General features: G+C 43.7%; 1 protein-coding gene across 6 annotated transcripts in view; it reads left to right on the top strand.

The window, feature by feature from the left end:
* The window catches only part of LOC131443118 (nck-associated protein 5-like), a 119,338-nt gene that overhangs the window by 93,031 nt on the left and 3,078 nt on the right, over nt 1–23,229 (top strand). For 5 of the 6 annotated variants that reach the window (XM_058612490.1, XM_058612515.1, XM_058612508.1 and 2 more), the window contains 9 exons: nt 4,650–4,757; nt 5,782–5,970; nt 6,160–9,728; nt 10,178–10,283; nt 11,380–11,467; nt 14,852–15,172; nt 16,655–16,782; nt 16,918–17,050; nt 17,422–17,597. In XM_058612490.1, the coding sequence (XP_058468473.1) occupies nt 4,650–4,757; nt 5,782–5,970; nt 6,160–9,728; nt 10,178–10,283; nt 11,380–11,467; nt 14,852–15,172; nt 16,655–16,782; nt 16,918–17,050; nt 17,422–17,597 (4,818 nt within the window). Of the gene's footprint in view, nt 1–4,649; nt 4,758–5,781; nt 5,971–6,159; nt 9,729–10,177; nt 10,284–11,379; nt 11,468–14,730; nt 14,812–14,851; nt 15,173–16,654; nt 16,783–16,917; nt 17,051–17,421; nt 17,598–23,229 lie in introns of those variants that run through there. The other variant, XM_058612532.1, reaches the window with a different exon arrangement.

Here is a 23,229-nt window from a genome sequence, read left to right as displayed (position 1 = left end):
GTTTTCTCTGTTACATCAGTCTTTATCAATCACTGGGTCTCGTCAGATATTGTTTTCTGGTTTGAGGAAAGATGAAGACACTTGACAACCTGTGTAGCTGCTTTTGTTTCATCCAGCTTCTTGATTAAATCACAGGTTGCACATGTACTTTTCAGAATTCTGACTTTAATCTCAGAATTTATGCTGTTTTATTTTTCTCAGAATTCTGAGATTAAAGTCAGAGTTCTGAGATTAAAGTCAGAGTTCAAAAAAAAAGAAAGAATTCTGATTTTAATCTCAATTTAAATCTCAGAATTCTGACCTTAATCTCAGAATTCATGATGGTTTTTTTTTCTCAGAATTCTGAGATCAATCCAAAATTCTGACTTTAATCTTCTGATTTTAATTTCAGAATTCTGACTTTTTCAATTTTTTTCAGAATTCAGAGATTAAAGTTCTCAAAATTTGGACTTTAATGTCAGAATTCTAAAAAACATTTAAATTCTGAGATTAAAGTCTGAATTTTGACTTTAAAAAAATTAGAATTCTGACTTTAGTCTTGACTGTTTTTCCTCAGAACTCTGACTTTAATCTTCTGATTTAATCTGAATTCTGACTTTATTCTCAGAGCTCTGACATTAATCTCAGAATTCTGACTTTTTCTTTCATCTCAGAATTGACATTAATCTCAAAATTCCGACTTAAATCTCAGAATTCTGACTTATCTTTCATCTCAGATTTGACATTAATCTCAGAATTCCGATTTAAATCTCAGAATTCTGACTTTTATCTTTCATCTCAGATTTGACATTAATCTCAGAATTCCGATTTAAATCTCAGAATTCTGACTTTTATCTTTCATCTCAGATTTGACATTAATCTCAGAATTCTGACTTTATTCTCCGAATTATAACTTTAATCTCAGAATTCATGCTGTTTTTGTTTTTAAGTGGCCCTAGTACTCTTCCGTACACAAAGGACAGTCTGGTGCACTGGGAACTTTATACCTCTTGACAGATACTGTATTTTCTGCAGCAAAGCTTGACTCATTTGACCCTCACATCCTACCAAAAAGATTTGAGCCAGACACCATCGTGCTTCTTTTGTTCCCATCAGACAGTGACCACTGTATTTATATTCTCCTCCAACCCAACATTTTCTCTTCTGCTGGGGCTGAAAAAAATGCCTCAGTTCATGTGTTCACCTCATTGGAAAACACCAATTGACTGATAATGTCTGTTTGTGCATTGCAGCTTGATTCTGAAGGCGTCATTATGAACACTGACAGTCGGGCCACCGTCGCGTGCTCCAGCCACTGATTGTCAACTGTGATCTAGCGTTGCAGACCACTGGGGTCAGTTTGGAAAATAGAATTTCCACATAATTCTGCAAATTACCGACAGGCTGCGTCGCTGTCAGTGTGAAAAGTGCACGCGGCAACAAAATAGAGGGGAAAGGTGTCGTCTGTCCTTCTTGAGTGGAAAAGAAAGAGGGGGGAAATTGTAGAGATGAGGATGAAAAGAGATGAGGCAAAGCAAGGGTATATAAGCCCGAGTGGAAATGGAGAGAGATGAGATAGCAGAGGACCGCGAGTGCCGAGACGACAAGGAGGTAGAAGTAGAAAAACTAAGGACCTAATAAGAGCCAGCAGAAATGTAGTAATAAAAAAAAAAGAGGAAGGAAATAATCTGGCGGGGGGTGCATTAGAAAGCTCTCTTTCACTAGAACACAGAGCCTTTTGGCCTTTTGTCTTATAGAAGAAAAAAAATCATTTTCAACTATATAAACACACGTGAGCAAAAAGTACTCCAAATGTTTAAAATCAGATTGAATTTGTGAAGTTTTAGAAATGCGTGACGGTTCAAAGTTTGTTTTTATGAACAAAAAGAAAAGAAAAACCCTCTATTTTTGTGTGACTTCTGCACAATTATTGCTACTTTATATCACTACTCAAAATAACTTCACTCTAAAACACATAAGAGGCAAAAAAAGCCTGAATATGTGACATATAAACACACACACCCAGGATGTCCATATAAGGAGTTGTGTCATTATTCCCGCGGCAATTTATGCTGAGATGTTGCTTTTGTGCGTGTGTGTGCGTGTTCGGAAAAAAACCCTTAAACAGCCACTTTTACGCCAAATTACAGCACATACAGTTGATTAAAGCAGAATAATTTCACAATTTCACAGAATATCATATGTTTTGCTATGAAACCATATATAAAAAAACACATATTTAGGATGCAAAATTGACCAAGAAATGAAGGAAAACACAGAAATAACTTGCCTTAAAGATTCTCTGTGTAAAGGTGACGAGTAAGAACGATGTCATTAAGAATATACCAATGTGTAATTAAAATATGGGTGTGAGTTTGATTCCCTTTCTTTCCTCGAGCTCCAAGAAAGAGAGAAAGATTTACTTTCCCCCACACGAGAGTATTACTTCCCATCCACATCTTGACCTTTTGCTTATCAGTAATTAAACGTTCTCTCCTTCCCCGCGGGCATCTCGACTTTCTCTGATAAAGGACCTTAATGTGTTTGATGGTTACTACACCAGACGGGTGCCTTCACTGCACGAAACGCCACATATTTATTTATTTTTCGGGGCAAATTGACTTTTAAAAAAATGACTTCTTTTTGTAAAGCATGGAAGTCGGCGGAACGCCTCTTATCAAGTATGACAGGCAAGTGGCAAATTGAGAAGCCCATTACCGGGACAAAATGTGTTTTTTGGAACTATCTTACGACCCCCCCGCCCCCCAAGGACACGACATGAACGCCCACGACTGAATTTTGGATTTTGTACCGACAAACAAACTCAAAGCTGCCAGTTAAATATTTAAAATGTTTAAATGTTTTACTGCGGCATTTTGTGAAAATGATGAATCACACACACACACACACACACACACACGTGTGAATGAGGTCATGCAGAAGTGGGATAATTGTGTCTATTTTTGGGGCACGGCAACACTTTTTTTTGACAGCCAGGTGCCAATTCTGATGCGTATATTTGTTTGCTCGCTAATCTGACGCCGATATTCATTAACTTGAAATATGGCCGCTGTCAAGAGAGAAGCAACAAAGGACAAAAGCACGAGGCTTTCTGCTCTTTAACACAATGCACTCGCTCCCAGACCAATTTAATTATACCAGACATTGTCTAATAATTAATAAAAGGTCAATATTTGCATGATATATTACAGCCACACCTGCGTAATGGAATTTTTTTTTTTTTGCAATTAATATTTTTGTCTTTGATCTCGACCTTGAACTTGGGAAAGTTCAAGAAGCGCACACACACACACATATGCCCACTCTGGTTGTCATCTAGCGTTTCCTTCAACGCTCTTTCCCCCGTGACCCTCTGACACTATTGACTGAATGCTTGATGAGGCTGCTGAGGAGGTGAAATCCGGCACCCCACGATAAGATCAGAGCCTCCTGTGACACCTCGGCCACTCCCATCCCATGTGGACGGCAGCAGCAGTCGCAGCGGCATACATCTTTATTCTATGACTGTGCTTCTTCTTTTTAGGGCCAAACGAGAACAGAGTAGAGCAGAGAGAGACATTGGTGATCTGCAGTAGTTCAGAGATCAATTGTTTTATATACTAAAAATACTTTCCCTTCAGTCCGTGGTTATTGATGTCTCAGTGGCACCAATAGTACCTTGAAAGTCTGTCGCTATTCGCCTGAAAGAAGCATTTCCTGGAGGCTCCTGTGCTGTTTTTTTTTTTTTTTTTAATTAGGAATTCCACATGTTTTTAAAATTACATCTTTTGATGGGAAAAAAAATTGTGTTGGTTTTCCATTTCTTTTACACACACATTACAGCACGTCTATTGTTTGTGTGTATTGTTATGACCACACTTAAGGGGCAGATTTTAGCGTCTGGTGCCATCGTTCCCTGGGATTAGGGGTGATATGCTGCACATTTACTGTTTTAAGCAAATGTTGGAACAGTTTCGATTTAAAATGAGTTCCCTGATCAGATTGGACTACCCTGGACTATCCTTACACACTGTATACTCCCCAGGTTAGCAGTCATTTATTAAATTTACCCTTGGCAAGAAGTGCAGCATAAGATCAAGTGTTTTGTCCCCGCATATTTCCAGTTTAAGTTAATTTGACCACTGGGAATTGAGTGTAATTAAACACAGAGATTAATACGCAGAAAATATATTTGGTTTTCTAACCTCGCCGCCTACGCACGCAAGAGTTAAATAACAGAGGAGCCTGTAGTCTAGTGTGTGAATTAAAAAAATCAAAGGAATCCCTTACTCCCTCATGCAATTATTTCCTTTTCACATCATTTTTTTTTTTCTTTTCCCAGCCAATGACATTAATGACTTTGAGCCATGAATCAAAGCTTTGTGTGGCACCAGTGAAGGGAATCTGACGGGGCATGGTAGTCAAAATGATTGTTCTGCCTCAAAATTGTGTAAAAAAAATTTTTGTTATGCTTTGAATGTGTTTCTGACATTTATGATCCAGAGGATTTACTGTCAAGCGTCGCCAAGTACAAAGATTAAAACGGCATATTGCCGAGATACTGAGATTAACCGTACGCTACCGTCCAGATCAGATCAGATCAGATCATACACCGAGGCTCATTTTAAAGTCCACACTCACCACGTCCCATCTCGTCCTGTGTCTTTCAGAAGCTCCACTCTCGAATCATGGATCTGTCTGCCGTAGATTTGCTTCTGGAGCCGGAGCGGAGCAAGGCCTTCTTACTTTCCAGGAACACGGACTCCTCTCCCTTAAATGTAAGCTTAATGGGAAACACACACATATTTAGTTTTTTTTCAGCCATGTCATTTGTCCAGGTAACATGACTGCACTCCTACACCACACCCCCCCCACTCAAGAAATCATTACAAGATATTAAAATACAGACCTGACAATCTGCGACCGTGACCCCGCCTCTGCCCTCAGCAGGAAGAGCTGGCAGTATCACTTGGCACTAAGAGGAATAAATCCATGTCATATTACCAGAAAACCATCGATTGAGACTCGTCCTCAGTAAAAATGACTCCATAGGATACACTGGTACATTAGTCATCTTATGTATTATGCATTAAGGACTGAAAATGAGTTTGCTCCATTCTTTCATGCTTTTTTTTACCCCCCCTCCTCTGAGAATGCTACCTGATAAACTCTAATGTGTGCCGCGTGAGCGGTGAGGAGATTGAGGAAATGAAATAATAATAACCACAATGTGATTAATGAATTATCTTTGTCACAGAAATGTGGCAAGAGAAGCACATTTGCTTCAATAGGTTGTGTTACACACACACACACACACACACACACACAGGTGACACTGTATACGATTAGCGACTGTGAATATATCACATTTCTCATCTCGCCTTCGCTAACTTGTTTTAATAATTGATTTGCATAGTCAAATTTTTGTCCAGGGCGACGTCAGTCGGACAATGATCTGCTGTGTTGTGGAAATTTGATTGAAAACTGCAAAGTTTGGCAAGAGCAACGCAACTTTTTCCAGAATGCTTAAGCAGTCAATCAGTCGGTATCTTCATTAACAACAATTAGATGTGCAGCACTGCCTGTGCCACTTGAGAATTAATCACAGGCAACATTGTCAAGTTAAGAAATTTCAGTTCACTTTTAGGTAAAGCAGTGAAATTGTCTTTGTTTATGAGGGGGTAGTCACTTCACCTCAATAAGCATAAGCAAACATTAATTAGCAAATCCAATACAAGGATATAGGCTTGACTCCCCGAGTTGTTCCACTGCAATGTCATGTCTCGTTTTCCCGTCTCAAAGGAGGTTCACTCGAATGGAAAGGCAGGTCTTCCTGTGGCTAAGTGTCTGAGCCAGCTGAGTCTGACCGTGTCAGCGCCGGCGTACCCTCGCAGCAGTTGTAGCAGCAGCGAGTTGTCCCTGTCCAGTGCATGCAGTGAATTCTCCAGCGGCTCATACACCTGGAATGATGGACGGTCTTGTGGAAAAATGGTAAGCCGGGCTTTCCTCTGTAAACCCCTGACAACAGTTTAACAATATTGCAGCATGTGGTAACTCAGTTATGATCTGTGTTACGGGTACTATAAGGGGCAGTTAAGATTTTTTATTGTGTCTCTTATGAGACGGTAATTAATCCCCCATCTTTCCTTTTTTGACCCTCTCTTTCATTCCACTCCGCAGTCATCTCTGACCTGGGAGAGGAGGATGAGTTTGGGTTCATCGGCGCCGAGCAACATCTGTGCCCCGCTGGAGGAGCAGCTGCCCACGAGGCGTAAGGAGAGCCACATACTAGAGGGACTGAGAAAGCTGCAGAGGTGGAGACACAGGAGGTCTTCCTCTTCATCCAAGGTCTCCAAGTCTGGTGACAAAGACTGCATGAACTCCAACGAGGGCATCTACTCCTTGGGTATCAAGAGTGGCAGCAAGGGGGTGTCCAAGCCTACACATGTGGGCAGAACTGTCGGGGGCAAGAAGTTCTCTTATGATTCTGATGATGCAGATGATGAACTGGCACACTCCAGTCGTGGAGACAACGCCCCCACCAAGGACAGCTGGTTTAACTGTCAGAGGCGCTCGCAGAGCATCTCAGAGAGTTTATGTAGCTGGGAGGGGATTCAGGACAGCGGTGGTGGAGGCGATGGCAGCTCGAGTTCTGTGGTTACAAAACAGCCGTGTGGCTACGACTCAAAAGAGCGTCCTGAGGAACTAATGAGCTTCATAAACAGTTTTCTCCCAGAGGGACCGCGGACATCAGCTTTTACTAGACCGTCCTTGCTTCACTTTAACCCCTCCGTCCCAGATGGTCCCAACCGGGTCTCTGATGTGGATGATGCTGAGGAATTCAATTCTGAGTCCAGTGACATCCAAATGTCCTTTAGCCAACCATTAAAGCAAGTAGAAAGGGACTCCAAGAGGCTGTCACGAGATGCTGCCAAGCTGCTTGCACAACAGTACTTGCGGCGAGACCAGGGGCGCACCCAGTCTGCAGATGGGAGGCCTAGGCCTTTTAGTCTCATTAAGGAACACAAAGGTGCCAAATGTACTCAGTCTGAAGAAAGTATTTCGGCAATATTTGATGCAGATGGTGAGCCCATTGAACTTTGTGCTCAGAAACTTGGAGATGGCGCAGCGTCTCAAGATAGCAAAGTAGGTTTTGATTACGCTGAGCTAGTGCCCCGGGAAAGGCCAACAAGGCAAGTGACGGCAAACACAAGAAACTACTCTGTCCTTGAGTCTCCAGAAAAGCCATCCGAATATCAGATTAGGACAAGAAAAACAAGCAATAACAGAGAGAGCAGTGTAGAGAGGCTGTCAACGCAGTTGACACCGCAGAGGAAGCTAATCAAACCTCCAAGTAGCCAAGCTAATAAAGGTCATTCAGTCCCTCCCACGATTGACTCTAGTTCTAAGTGCAGTGGTTCAAAGATACCAGGTCAAAACAAACCTTCAGCTTCCCCACTGAGATTGTCAAAGGGCGCCACTGTTGAGCAAAGTAAGAGTGGAAACTCAGGACCCTCTAGTCAGGAGAAGTCCCCCTCCTCTCCTGCAGTTAAAATATCCAGGTTTATCAAGACACCAGGAAACTGCTCACAGAGCCCAAAGGCGGCAAATGCAAAGCTCCAAAGCAGGGCAGAATGGAGTAAGGGCTCCTCCAGTTCCCCACACCTTTCGCGGAAGCACCTGGAGTATGCTGATAATGGAGAGCAGCCAACCAGAGACAGACACTGTGAAACCAGCAAAACTAAACTCAGGTCCCCCTCACCTCCCCCTCCCCCAGGCCGCACCACCTCCTTATTAATCAGACCAAATTATGACGGGTCACCTCAAGCACATAAAACAGGGGTAGCTCAACAATCCACATCAACCACTGTGAGGGGCCCTCCCCCAAGTTACCACACCTCACTTGTACCAAATATGCAAAGTACACTACCCATCAAGGATAAAGACTGTTTAGACTTAGATGCAGGCTATGGGACTGCACTTTCACCTCAAAAACTGGTTGACAAAACCAGTCAGCACCTTCAAATGTCCCCCGCCATGACTCAGACATGTACTAAAGGCACTTCCAAGCGAATGACCACGAAAGACTACCTCCCTTCTGCAAACTCAGGGTGTGCTCCAGAACCTGAAAATGCACCTAAAAGCTCAAAGAATGTTCCTCCTCCCTACAGTGCCCTCAGAGGGTCCTCACTTCAGAACTCATTTGCAGGTAAAAGAGGATCAATCCATGAAAATGTCCAACATTCTGTTCAGAAGGCCTCTTTCGCTTTACCTGTAACGCCTCCGGGTGCCCCTCAAGCTAAGACAGAGCCACAAAATGGTCACGCTGTTGTAAGTCCGCCCAGCTCAGCTATGATATCCCCAAACTCCAAGACTCGCATCCCGATGGGATTTAAAGCGTTTTTAAAATCTCCACCCAGCCATAAAAATAGTCCGCCTATACCAGGAAAGCAAGAGAAAGATCATATCAACTCAGTCTCCAAGGAGACGGTGACTTCAAACGTTTCGACACAATGTGACAGCTTGCAGCAAGTGCACATTATCGATTCACCAACCAAGATGTCCATTACAGAGGTGAGAGATGAGGTTCATTGTCGGTTAATGGAAGCGGAAGTGCATGCCGCTGTGTCACCAGAGCGAGGGGACGTCTGTGATAAGGGGAAAAGGAGCAGTCAACTTTTCTCTCGATCCATATCTGTTACGACCAAACCTCATCTGAAACCAGCCCTGGGGATGAATGGAGCCAAAGCCCGGAGTCAGAGTTTCAGCACCAACTACATTGAGAAACCCAACATCAATGCTCTGGACGGACCAGGGAAAATTAGAACGCAGATCATCACCAAGTCGGGTGAAAGAGGGAACTCGCTGTCAAGACAGAGCTCCTTGGAGGTACCCAGTGCTGGGTTTGCTGAAAGCCCCGTGCATCCTCCCAGGACCAGACTTAGCCATTATGGCGGCATGACAGCATCAAACAGTCATAACGTTCTTCCTGAGAGAAATTCAAAGTCAGGCATCAAAGGAGAGGGGTCACATGGTACAGGGAAAGGGGAGCTAATCACCTCACCTTCCCACAAAGAGGCACGTAGCTTACCCAACAGTGATAGGTCTGGTTTAAACCATATTCGTAAGCCAGCTAAAGTTGCCTCTCATCCACAGTTTCAGCCGTCTTCCTCTTGTGTCTTCAGCTTGGAAAACCCGGTGCAAGAGGCAGGAGGCATAGCAACCATCACTAACGAGGAAGCCAAAACTCATACAGACTCACCAAATAAAACCCTAGATATTGAGGAGAAAAAAGTCAGCCCCACAGTCTGCACGATTGAGGAGAAAGTCATGATGGGAATTGAACAGAACATTCAGAAATGTCAAGAGCAGGAGAAGGTCGCTGCCACTGAGGCCAAACAGAAGACTGGCCCGTCTCTGGCAAACTGGTTTGGCCTCCGTAAGAGCAAACTCCCGGCCTTGGGTGGGAAGAAAACAGACAGCCCAAAGGGGAAGGAGGAGAAGAAAGAGCTCAAGATCGGATCCGTACTCGGAGGCAAACAGATGAAATCGGACAAGAAGAAGGACAAAAAGAAGAACGAAAACCAACCGAAAGACGTCCAGGAGGCGCAGCATCTCTCCGAGATGAACAACAAGCTGAGCTCCATCATGGACCACTGCAACAACCAGATGGGTCAGATCGCCAGTCAGATCCAGTGTACACCAGCGTTTATTGGCAAAGACCAGTTTGTCAAAGAACTGCTGAGCAGGTGTGTAAAAAAAAAAAACAGCATGAAGAAAGAGTACTCTTTTATTGTTGTTTTTTAAATTTGACGTCAGCCATTACTATAGTAGAGTTCAGCTGCTGTCTGTTTGACGTATGACACCATTGAGCATATTCTGTTCTTGGTACATTTAGGGTAAAGGAAAGCCAGGACAGCTCTCCATTCCACACCCTTTTTACTCCATTGTCTTGCCATTTCAAGTTGCAAGCAACTGATTTTCATCCAGACAGTGTGCAGACAGTCACACAAGACGTCGTTAAGCATCTTCTGTGCACCTTCTTGTGCATTTACTTTGTATGTTTGTGTGAGCAGAAAGAGCAGGTCAAAGCAATTTATCAGCAGGCTCACTTTCTGCCCTCCGAGTTGATAAAGGAGGCACTCTGCACACAGACGTTGAGGAAAAAAAACACAGATGAAATCTTGTTTCCTCACAGGACTGCTGTGAAGGGCAACTCAGTGGCTGCATCACCTCCTGGCATGTCCACTCCCACGAAGCACGGCGAGGCGAAGGGCGATATGGAGATCTGTCCAGATTCTGCGGTAAGTGAGCAGAGGTTCCACCGTGATAGGACTCCAATGATCTTTGTTTAGGACGATATCTGCATTGTATGGTGATGTTTGTTTGTTTGTTTGTTTGTGTCCAGCTATGCTTAGACAGACTGTTGGCATGCACACACACATATGCTAAGTCCCAAAGGTTTTCACACTTGAGCAGCATGGGCATGTTCACAAACACATTCTCGACGCAGCATCACATCCCCTGAAGGCTCCGTATTGATTCTCATTGTGTTCTGACTCAGCCCACAATATCAGCCCAGGCTGGTGTGTTGTTGTTGTTGTTTCCACAAGGCTGAAGGCTTTTAAACTACTTCTCCGAAAGCAGCAACGGCCAGCAGACCATGCATGTGATGCAAACTTAAATTAGACTTGTCTCAGCAGCTCCATTCTTTACTTTCATCTTGTGAGGGGGGGGGAAAAGGCGAAAAGTTATGACCTTGTGGGTTTTGTTATTATTATAATCTGTCAGTCAAGAGACAGAGAGGCTAAGTGCTTCAGAGAGCAAGGCAGCAGTATATATATTTATATAAAAAACAAAAAAGTAAAAGGAGTAGACTGAATGGAGGATAAGAATGACAAAGAGAGTCTCACCACATAATGTAGGAAACTTAATCCTGATGATGTTGAATTTTGATAACATGGAGGAGCCCCCTTATCGCGGGCACTCAATTTGACAAAGCGGCCATTTAATACCATCCTCTGAGCCTCCCCCTCTGCCTTCTCCCTACAGAAATGTAACAAAAGAGCGATCCTTTATTATACAACGCCCTCTCACACTACTCCAAAAACCATTTTTGTGAATAACTCAAATAGAGCAGAGCAGGAGAGTCAGACAATCACCTTTTCTTTTCTTTTTTTGTTGCAAAATGCTTGGTATTCATCTTAAAAGCTATAAAATACATGAATCTGTATGTCTCTCATTCTTGCTTCTCCTCTGCAAAAGTGCCTCAAAGGAAGCTTTAATCTTGTAATATAATATAACACGATAAAGACTGATACCTTTAATCTTCTGAAAGACACAGTATTGTTGTATATTATGGTCTATTATAGCTAACGTTCATTGTTGTTTCTACGCCAGACTCTTATAATGAGCCACAGGATCAACCTGAGAGCTGAAAACGAGGAGGCGCGCATCCAAGACACAGCTTGTCAAGATCACATGATAGGTAAGATTATATTTTACCATTGGGACATTTCAGCAGAAACAATCATTTCTTTCTTTTCTTTCTGATATTTTTCCTTTTTCTCACTAACTCTTGATCTGCTGTACAAAAAGTTGACGTTGTCTGTTTTAAGCCCACTGCACCTCATATTTGTTTACCTCTCCCGGTAGTTTGTTTTTCATCTTGCTTACAAAAAGCTGTCACTAAGCATCAAATCAACCGGTGCAACGGAGCATTAACAAATCTTATACAGTCGTGATTTCCTGACGTGACTGACAACTCAATCCCTCCGCCAACTCATTCTCCTCAATGCCAGACGTTGCCATTACTGTGGGGAAATGGCAGCGGCCGCGAAAACAGCGCGCTGACAGAGTCTCGTCGCCTGATTGATGTTGTGTTGCTATTGTACAATGCCTGAGCGGCTAAGGAAGTGAAAATAGGTACATCAGCTTGTAAGACGGTGGGATGACGGCTGTTGTTGCCGTGCAACAAGCGTATACCTATTGTACCTAATTTTACCGGACGTGAAGTACATCACGTGTGTCAGTCAGTTTGGTCTTTCATACACATGTAATATATCAGTTTTTTACATTATTACATTGCTCAGGTTTTTCAGAACATGATATATTTGCTTTCTGATGTAAACAATGAAAGAATAAAACTAGTATTGCTGCCATATTTCAAATGTACTGTCTCTACCTGGAGCCAAATAAATTATATTTTCTTGCTCTGGCGAGGTTCCAAGCGAGCTGAGGCGATACTATGTACAGTGTTGTAATATAACGAAGTACATATACTTTGTTACTGTACTTAAGTAGAATTTTCACATATCTATACTTTACTTTGTTATTTATAATTCTGACAACTTTTACTTTTACTCCGATACACTTCCCTTCACCATCTCCGTTTACTCGTTACTACAAAATAAAAGTTGAGTCGGTGACGTAATGCCTGTTTGTTGTCGCTAGTTGTTTTTAGCCGCTCAGCTTTTAGCCGCAGATTTAGGCTCCAAGTGGACTTGATACACACACCAGTGTTGTTTCTGGCCAAATAAAGAAAGTGAAACAAGGCTACTGTTGATGCTGAATGATGGTGGAAATTATCTCCAAAGAACCAGAAAGGGCCGTTCAGATGACTCACATCCGCAGTTTGAAGATTTATCTCTGAAAAAAGAAAAAGAGCCCCTAACTAATCACATCATTTCAAGACAGAGTTCTGGCTTGAGCCGCTTTTCACCGAGTTAGCACCACGACGTCTGAAATAAAGCAGTTAATTGTTTCCGTATTGTGATTAACAGTCTTTTTTTTTAACATTCTGCAAGCCAAGCACTTCCAGACAGTATGAATTAAATGTTTCATAAAGGTTTCAGCTCCGGCTGCTCATGGCTCCTCAGTGCTGTGGTTAATGTCACATCCCTCTAAAAGTGCGGTGCAGTATTCACGCGCCTAATGCCAGACAAACACATCAATCATGTAAATAGTTTACGTCCGTAGTTTATGACGCAAGAAGCTTGAGCAAAATCCATGCTCCAGCTATAAATGCAGACGTTGAAGTTTACTTTTCCCCCAACTTGTTGTATATTATGTTTTTTTTTTTTTTTTTTCCTTTCCTCGTAAAGTAACAATAAATAACACTTTGACTGGTGCGTGGCACAGAATGACCGTAATATATCTGCAGGCGTGTCATGGCATTGTTGTTCAGTACCAAAGATTCTGGTGCCGACTTCAAAACTTTCTTTCTAGTCCTCAACAAAAACATTCAGATTTTGAGCTTTTGAACAAAGCTGTGCAGGGGCAGTGAGATAATTGTCATCCTTAGGGTGAAAAAAGGCGGACATTCATACAAGTTCCCAGGTAGATCTTAACTCTCACGAAGCAGGAAACAAGTCGTCTCCACGCTTTGTGGCAATTTTCCTCACCTGAATGTCGGCACACAAATATCTCTCGGATGATGTTATGGTCATTAGTAATAACTTTTCCCTTTTTCCCTTTGACACCTCCTTGTTGCATAAAGCCAATTTCACACAGTGGAAGTATCAACAAACTGGTCCCTCCCCCCCACCCTCCCAGACCCTGGAGGTTGTAAACAGAAGTGATAGGGAGCTCATGAAAAACTAGATTATGTCCAGTTGTTGTTGCCTCTGGGTAGAATTACTGTGGACCTTGTTATAGTTTGGTTATAGAGGGCATTTTGAACTGCCAGGCTTGGCATTCAATTATACAACTGTGTAATCTATGGCTCTCGCTCTTCCTCTTTTTTCAGTCACACAAATAAGCGTTTGTGTGTGTGTGGGTCAACCACGTCATGCATTTTTAAAAGTTTGTTTTCAGTGACGGTTCTCCAGTGACTCAGTGCAGATAAGTCACAGGCCATCTGTGCGATGGACACGGTGCGTGTTTGCGTCCGAGGAGTCGTTTTTTCAGACGTTCTGTTTGTGTCGTGTGATGTGGAATGTCAGGATCAAGTCAAAAAGGACTTTCTGAAACACAAACACTAGGTTTATCCAAAGAAATCAGCAATCAACATTTTAACTTCGGGTCCAAGTATAAATGTTTTTAGTAAAAAAAAGAGGTTGTTTTTTTGTAAACTTCATCTTAAATTCTCATCAGAATCCAGAGAGAGATTTTATTCACATGTAGAAATACTCATGGGGAGCGTGTTTGTGCATCCCATTCAGACAAAGCTTTACAGTTGAGAAGCAGAGCCTGTCAATATTGATCCGCCGCTGCAACACGGGGAGAAAAAAAAACAACAACCCACACACACACACATATGTGTCAGTCTGCTTTTGAGGAGAACTGCAAAGGATTTATCATCTCAGACAAAGAGTGGACGATACAGTATAATGACATGGAACTGGGCTTCAGCAAAAGTTTGCCCAAAGCAACAAAGAAGAAGACTTAACAATACATTTTTTTACACACACAAACACAGTTTAACAAATGTTTTTCTAAGCAACAACAAAGAAAAAGTTGCAGAGCACTGAAAATTGGCCGACGTAACTGTCGGTCGTTAACGTTCACAGTTACATGAAGCGATGCTGTACCGAGCGGCCGTCCATCTGTTCCTGCTGGAGTCAACAATCTGCAAACTTGTGGTTTCTAAACAAAGTCCATCTGTTGCAACTCGACGTCTGTTTTTTGTAGATTAAAGCACAGTTTAGCAAGTCAGAATTACAAAGAGCAGGTGATTCAAATGTTCCTAATCTGAAATATCAAATAAATTGCTGTCTCTTCTCCCCCTTTCTTCACCTGCTCCTACTATAGATGTGCTCTTCACTCACAACCCTTTCCGTTGCATGTAAACTCTCCTCTTGTTTCCTGAGTGGGTTCCCCCCCCCCCCCCCCCCTGCTTCCAGATGTCACACTCCTCTCCCTGTCACTTTAGGCTCCGGTTGTCAGATGAGAACCCTGGACAGCGGGATCGGCACCTTCCCTCTCCCTGACTCCATCACCCGCGCCGGCAGTCGCCACATCCCCAAGTCTGAGTCCAGTCCCGGCGGGGTGTCCGCCTGCTCCTCCGAGCTCGACCAGAAACCTCCTGCCCCTCACGTAGAACCCTCTCACTCCAGTGTGACAGTGCCTCCCCTTCCAAAAACCCGCCTGCATGCCTCTACTAGCATGGGTCACTCCCTGTCTGACCCCACTGTCACCTGCAGCAACGACGCCCAGGACACGCAGAGCCGCCTACCCAGATTAGCAACGTCAGGTAATTCAAGAACGATTGTTATTTGACACCAGCTCATTTCCTGAGACTTATTTCACAGTAAAAACTCAACTTTTCCCCTAAAATGTCTTCAGCAGGAGGAAAATATTTGGCTTTACAGTCTGTAAAATTGCAGTGCTTTGTTTTCAGCATTATAGACAAACTAAGGAAAAATAAATTAAACGTCCAATCCAATTTAATTTGTACCAAAGCAATTTTAGAAACAACACAGTTGGCCAACACGCCTCACACTAATATCAAAATCTATAAAAGATAATAAAACATAAAAGCGTTGAACACATAAAGGGCAGTAAAATATGTAAAATGTGTAAAACAGGAAAAATGGGAAAAAATCCATAAAAAGGCGGTGCTAAGAGCCAGGGAAAGATATGACAAAATAACACTGACACTGTAATAAACTCTTTGTGACATAAGCAGTTATTATTGGTCACCGTAAATTCTCCCAGAGTCTCTTAGAAGATTAAAACAGTCAGCTGTATATGGAAACCCTGATATTATTTACAGAAGAATAACGTCTCTGAATTTGGACGATTGTCGTCGCTCTCGGAGCAGACAAAGGGAAGTTTGACTTGTTCCACGACTTTAACGCATCGACACCGGTGTCCGATGTGAACCCCCGGCTGAGATGACCAAGCACTTCCTCGTGTCCTCACAGAAACCCCCGCACTCCCATGCCCCCAAGCAAACTAACAAATGTAATTAGACCAGCGCGCGTCGGCACCACCGAAGATCATAAAGCGCCCGTCTGCCGCCGGGATGCGCGGTCAGACGCAGTCAGATGGCGGATTTAATCCGCAGTCACGCACGCACCGGGATGGATGAGTGATCACACTCTGGGATTTATGCTTACAGGACATTAGCCTGCATCTATTTCACCTTGCCGTGCTGCGGCTGCACTGCAGCTTGAGTCACAGCTGTCGGTGCAAACAGAGAGAGAGTTGCGTCTCCTGTGTGGGAAATGACTTTATTAAAAGAGGCCAAAATGTTGTCATCATAATGTAGAGCCACAAACCTAAAGATGCCTTGTCTGCTGCATTGTTTGCTGCCTAATAGGCGAGAGGAAGCAGGTGAAAGGGTTTTTATTGTCTTGATGCAGACTATTCAGATGGAGCGTTGGCCAGGGGCGGCCTGCTACTGTAGAGAGAGAGACAATTAAACGGGCGTCTGCCTGAGACGGCAGTATAGTCAGAGCGATAATACGCCGCGGTGCTTCGTCACTCATGAGAGACACAGCTGAAAGCTGGTCTTTCTGGCTGCCAGGAGTCATGGCCGGGAGACAATGACGGGGTGGACGCCGTTAATGTTTGATAGCTGGGATTCATCTGTGCGGGGAAAATGGTCTGAGCCGTGCTCGCCCCGTGTTTCATAGGTTGTCACATGTCGTTTTCCCTACACAGTCTTTGTGTTGTCATTTGCTGTACGACGCACATGAGTCATGTCTCGTTTGCCTCTTTTGACTTCTAGATGCTGTCAGGACAAAGAGGTTGAGTCTTGGTGCTCCACGCAGCAGCAGCAGCGGCGGCGTCGCCACAGAGGACAAAGAGAAAGAAAGTGAGAGGAAGATGAAAACTCAGGACTATGAGAATCCTGGTGTAAGTTTTTATTTGCCTTAGATCAGTGTGGAAAGTTTTAAAACTGAATCTGCCAGCGCTCTTCATTCATTCATTCATTCATTCATTCACCGGTCTTTGATCCATCATGACTCTTGACCCCTCGTCTCCAAACAGGAACGAGCCCTGCGAGTGTGCACGTACTCGGGCAGCAGCAGCGACACCGAGACGGAAGTTGAAGGAAGCGGCGAAAGCACTTTGGGCTCACCACAGAGGACCCTGGTCCACAGAGCCAGGAAGAGTGACTCAGGTCTGCTTTCCAACTCATTTAAAACGACCACATGAAGGTTTATCAGTCATAAGCAGCTGTTTTGAGATCCTTTATTACTTCCACAGGGGTAGGGTTATGTTTTTGGCCACCTCTGTCTCTCTGTCTGTCTGTGAGCAGCATAGCTCAAAAAGTAATGGATGGATTTTTATTAAAATTTCTAGGGATGTAGGTTATGGACGAAGGAATAAGCAATTTCATTTTCGTGGTGATCCAGGTGTGTTTACGGATTGAAGTTGTCTTTAAATCAGCTTTTAAAATTGCCAGATGAGAGAGTTTTCACCATCAAACCATCACTTTCCTCTAGTTTCTCTCTAATTGTCTTCTGTTAATTTATATCCTTCTGTCCACAGTCGACCAGAGCGAGGAGACGCTGAAGAGGAGCAGCGTGGAGAGACCGTTGTCCATCATGGACTTCTACCAACAAGACATGTTCTCGCACCTGGAGCTGGACAGCCGGAGGATCTCGCAGTACAACTTGTTGCACAAAGAGTCGTCCATCGACGGCAAAGCAGGCGACAGACTGAGTGTGAGTATTTTATTGTTCAGCTTTACTCCTCCTTCAAATATTTACTATTCACCGCTTGAAAAGTCTGTCTGAGGGGAAACTTCCGTGCCATATTTTTTTATAACGTTTTAGGTCATTTCAATCTGAGCCTTATTGATTCTCGTGCCTCCATCGGCCTATTGAAGGAGACAATGTGCCGTGCCCCGCGCTGATTGGTCTTGAATAAATCAGTTTTCTCATTTCACGGAGCCCAGCGGAGGTCGCTTTAAAGTGAGACAAAAAAGAAAAAGGGTCCCAAGTGTGGACGAAAAAGCATGTGGATAGAGAGACATGCTGTCGCGGGGGTTTATGGAATTATAAAAATCTTCCGTTGCAGCAGAGGTATGAAGAGGGATAAATTGAAGTGTTCCCTCCGTTGCATGTTTTCTCACGTGGTCACAGTGACTCTGGTTGAGGTGCGGCGTCACAGTGGCCCCGGCACCGCTGAACACTGAGGTTTTGTTTTCCCAGCGCTGGAAATTGTTTGCAGATTCTCAGAGAAAACGGCGGCGACCTAATTGCTTTCGATCGCCTCGCCCTCTCGTGTCAGCAGGTATTTGCCTACAAATATTTAAAGCTGCTGAATGACAAATGAGGATCAGAGACCATGAAATGGCCTCCAGCCTGCAAGCCCCCCCCCCCCCACCGAACACAAAAATCTATATTCAGAAAAATAAATAAATAAAGGTTTTGACTCAAGTTCAAAACAAATGTGTGTGTGAGGCAGGAGCAGGTTCTGGTTCTTGGTTTGTAAAGTGTAAATTTAACACTCAGGTCAGATCTAAACTGTTTTCCGATGCACTGACACCGACTCATTCATTACATTTGTTATTCCAACTTTGTTTCCCTGCTTCGGTTTCATCGGCAGCCTTTTCCGTATTGAAATGGTCGGGGGTTTTGTTGAGCTGCTGCAAGGACAGCAACACTGCTCAAGTGTCCTTGAGCAACGCATGAGATTGAATTCCCCTTATCGCCAAGGTAACTGCCTGGAACAGTTGACCTCCTGAAGGAAAACGAGAATTTTACTCAAGAGAAATGGTATCGCATGAGTCCAAGTCTCTGCTGATCAAAAGCAAGGTTTGTTTAATGTGTTGCCAGTCGCTTCACAACTTATGGTACGCCAGGTTTTTCATGTTTAAAGGAAGGAAAGGAAAGGAAGAACATCTGCAACCACACACATTGGCTGCAAAACAAAAGTGGAAAAATATGAAGTAAACTTTGGTAAATACTTGAAAAACATCTCTCCAGAATGACTTAATCACCGGTGACGTGATTTCACGACAAGATAATTAAACACAATCCCCCCTTTCTATAGCGTTGAGATATCTTATTTTGCCGCTACGTTAATATTAGTGTTGACACTAACCGTATTCCTAAGCCGTGACCCGGCAGTAATGATGGATGACGGCTGTTGAACCCGTTTAGCCTACATTATTCTTCTGTAAAAGACGATCCATCTGCGAGTCATCACCTCCTCGACCCCTGGCCGTGCACATCCATACCTGTGCGACCGCCTCCCCCCCCCTCCGTTTTTGTCGCAGCGCTGGAGCTCGTGGTGCTGTCATTGGCCGCAGTTTTGGGCAAGTTTTGTGGCTCGCATCGGGCCCGTGTCAGAGCCCCGGTGATTTAAGCGCTTTTAATAACCTTTCACAAACACTCAGGAGAGTGATGTAAAGCTCAGCGGCTCCCATCAGAGCCCTCACAGTCCGTGCTGGCCTCCCATTCATCATCCTGACAGCACCTGACAGCGCCGCTAACGGCAGCCCCCGCCCCCTCCGCCTTCTATCCTCTCCTCTTTCCGAGTCTCTCTTTCTCCCACACGTCTTCCTCTCAGCTTCTCTCTCTCGTACGACTCCTCATCTGCTCTTTATAGGTGACTTCTCCTGCGCTCTCTGTTTCTGAACACTACTCCCCACTGTCGTCACTATTTTTCCTTGCCTGGGAGCATCGCGAAAAAGTCATGTGGCCTTGGTCCAAAAACTGTACGAAACAGATCATCATGCACAGCATCGCCTCGAGCATGGTACCAGCTTGTTACCATGGGCAATGATTACATGGCGTGAGAGAGGGAGAACGTTTCAGTTGTAATTTGATAATGGAGGCCACTAAATAGCAGCGGAAAAACAAAACAAACATCTGAATATCAGATTGATAACATTAGTATCTCGTCTGGCACGGAAATAAAGGTAGACTCAGAAATAGACAAATTTTCCTGACGCGTTATCATGAACGTGGCACAGATGCCTTGTCTCGCTGAGAGACTTTTCCAGTTACTCTCTTCTTACTTATCAGTGAGGAAATATGACAATAAATGACTTCAATTCTTCCTGAACCCTTCAATAATTTAACCAAGGGCCACACGGTTGGTGTAGTGGTTAGACGTCAAACGTACGGTCCGCGAGCCAGAACCGGCCCGCCAGGTTCCAGGTTCTGACTTCTAGATACCTGCGACTAAATGTTTGTGCCTTTATAGATCCAGTGTGACGTGAAAACTGGGGCTGCAACTAACGATTATTTTCTCGATTCATCGATTCATTCAGAAAATGTTGATCAGTGTTTTCGCAAACCTGGAAAGGACGACGTTCTCAAGTGTCTCGTCTTGTTGCCTCGTCCAAAAACCCAAAAATGATTCAGTTTGAATGATTTCTTTGTCGTATGGAGCAAAGAAAGCAGAGAATATTCACATTTAAGAAGCTGAACAATCATGAATCATTTAGTAATCGATTAATAATCGAGTAATTGCTCCAGCCCTAGTGTAAACAGTAAATTTAGTAGGCATCATATTGTTCATTTTTCTCAAGAAATGTCATGTTTTGTAAAAAAGATACTTCATTAAATGTAAAACAATTGTTGTTCTGAGGTTATTATTTTATTATTTTACTGGTCTGGCCCACTTGAGATCAAAGTGTGCTGTATGTGGCCCCTGAACTAAAATGAGTTTGACACCCCTGCTCTAAATTGACCGTAGGGAATGGTTGTTTGTCTCTGTGTGACCCCGCCTATCGCCCTATTGTCAGCTCAGATTGGCTCAGCGCAAAAGACCTTTTTAATAAGCTTTTGTCGCGAGCGAGTGGACTGAATTCAAGTGAAGACGTTACATCTTCTGACATGTGATGCACAGCCTATTGCAGATTAGGGGAAGCTTTTCAGAGAGACGCTTCTGCCCCGCGGCCGCACTGACAACATGTGCGCTCATCATTTTGGCCACACTCGCAGGTGAGGGTTGGATTTCCCCGGTAATAATATTCCTCCAAGATCAAATCCAATCCTCTTCTCCTCTTGTTTCCAAAAAAAGCAGATTCAGGGTGGGGAAGGTGTTGTCAGAGAAGGAGTTATGGCCTGAAGACAGTGAAGACGTCATTTATTTATTTATTTATTTAAGCCGCGTCGGCGGTGGAAAGATCACATCACTGCACGTTAATGGGGCTCAGCGGGATTGCGAGGTGTAAGGTTGATTCTGCGGCAAAGCACACCATCACAACATGGCATAATTAGGTCGATTATTATGCAGATTAGGCTTATTTTGTAGATATCTCATACAGACATACATTTTCACTCTTTTGTTCAAAAATAATCCTGCTCAGAAGTTAGATAACACAATTTCAGAACAGTTTACACCTGGGTTGGCAGGTGATTGCAATTAACGCGCTGGTGTAAGAGAGGAAATAAAAGAAGCTGCAGGAGGCTGCAGAGCCGTTACTGCGGGTGGTCAGAGTCTAAAATTAGAGCCACTACACTGGAAGCATTTCATTTCATTTGTACACATTTCGCATTGACTGCGGTCCCTTGATGAAGGAATTAAAACAGTTAATGCCACAAATTGAGCTCATTTAGCGGAGCGACGTGATGCAGGTGATGGACAGTGAAGCTGTTTGTTGTTTTTTTTCTCTCGGATAATTAAGATGAACGTGATAAATGTGTGTAGACGGAGGCGAGAAGGGAAACTTTATAAGCTTTATAAGCTTGCTAACAGAACTGGGCACACGTCCCTGTCTGTCGTCAAGAACCTCTTAAAGACCCAGCTCATCCAAGAGCATCTTCTGTCCTATAGCACTTACCCCGGCACTATCTCCTTCTGCACTTGGATCTCACCCTCTATCAGTCCACTGTTCCTATCTCCTAGTTCTTCCCAAGACTACTTCTATCTAGCTTATTCCTCTTTTTTGTAAGTCACTTTGGATGAAAGCGTCTGCTAAATGCTTAAATGAGGTGAACGCTAATGGAATCAGTAACACCTGATGCTTTTCCTGCCAAAACATGTCAAAATGGCTGCTGTGAAATTGATGTTCCTCACTGTGAGATCATCAGGCAGATGATACCAGGATTTCTTGCTTCGGGAAAAGTTTCCTGGAGCAGACACAAAACCACCACAGGTGGGCGAAAAATGACACAAATACAGACAAAAAAAAGTGCAAAAACAGGTAGAAAGGACAAAAGATGCTAAAAAGAGACAAAAAATACTGGGGAAAAGACATAAAATGTGGAGATGTTCTTCTCTCTTGCCTTAACGGACGCTCAGATCCTCCGTATCGACGCGGTCTTGTTTTTGTTTTCCTGTCTGTGTCGTGTGGAGTTCAGAGCTGAAGGGGGAGACGCGCCTCACAGGGAATCGCTAAACGGTCGGTCCAGGTTTGGCAGCTTCCCCAGAGGTTGCTCGAGCCCTCCAGCTATTCCTCTGTGAAGTCACCCCTGCGAACAAAACACCCGCGTAACGTCGGCGATCTGTAAAAGCCGAGACTTTTAACGGCGTCTGATGAGGCGTTCTGACGCTGATTGCCTCGGTAACTAGCTCCCTGAGGGGCTGTTTGAAGCAAATACTGTCAGAAATGTCAAATAGTGAACGAGTTGGCACATCATAAACAACAAGTGGCTATTTTTAAGGCTTATGTTTTGTTCTTGTTGTTGTTTTTTTTATTATTTGCTATGATGCAGCACAAAGTAGCAGATGGTTAATGCAGGCCTTTGCACTTTTGTTGAGTCTAATCACTGCTGCGTTGCCTGAAGGCGTGTTCCTTTGAAAGAGCAGCTCAGACATGATTGGTCTGAAATATCACAACATTTTTTTTTTATTACCTTCTTATCTGCCTCTGCTGCGAGCGCATGTCGTCGCTCTAACCAAAGCGGGGTGAGACTAACCCTGCTAATTGAGGCGCCGCTAACAGATCGCGGCTTTAGTCGGAACGTTTCCCTCGAGTGAAAGCTTTCCTGATTGTGCTCATCTATGAATAAAGCAGGAAACGGTGCATTTAAAGAGCCCGCTTTCACGTAGCGGTGAAGAGATGCGGCTTCTGTTGACGTACATTTAGTGTGATAAAAATCTCAATATAGATAGATCGCTGTCACGATCTCCTGTGGCGTCCGTCTTATTGCTTTGCTGCACAACACTGCAAACAGGACACGAAGCAATGTCAGCCTCACACAGAAGCTGCACTATCTGTCACTGAAGGTGATGTAAAATATGTATAACAGCAACCTGTAGCATTTTAAGTGGGTACTACAGTTTCAATAAACTCCCACCGTCTGTTTCATTTAACCCTTAAGAGTGTTTCTGCTGCTTTATGTGCTTTATGTGCTTTATAGAGTGTCTTATATCCTTTTTTTTAAGCACAACCGA

This window comes from Solea solea, chromosome 2 (genome assembly GCF_958295425.1).
Source record: "Solea solea chromosome 2, fSolSol10.1, whole genome shotgun sequence".
Classification (NCBI taxonomy): domain Eukaryota; kingdom Metazoa; phylum Chordata; class Actinopteri; order Pleuronectiformes; family Soleidae; genus Solea; species Solea solea.
Note: the sequence above shows the minus strand (reverse complement) of the source record. Positions and strands in the feature narration are given on the sequence as shown.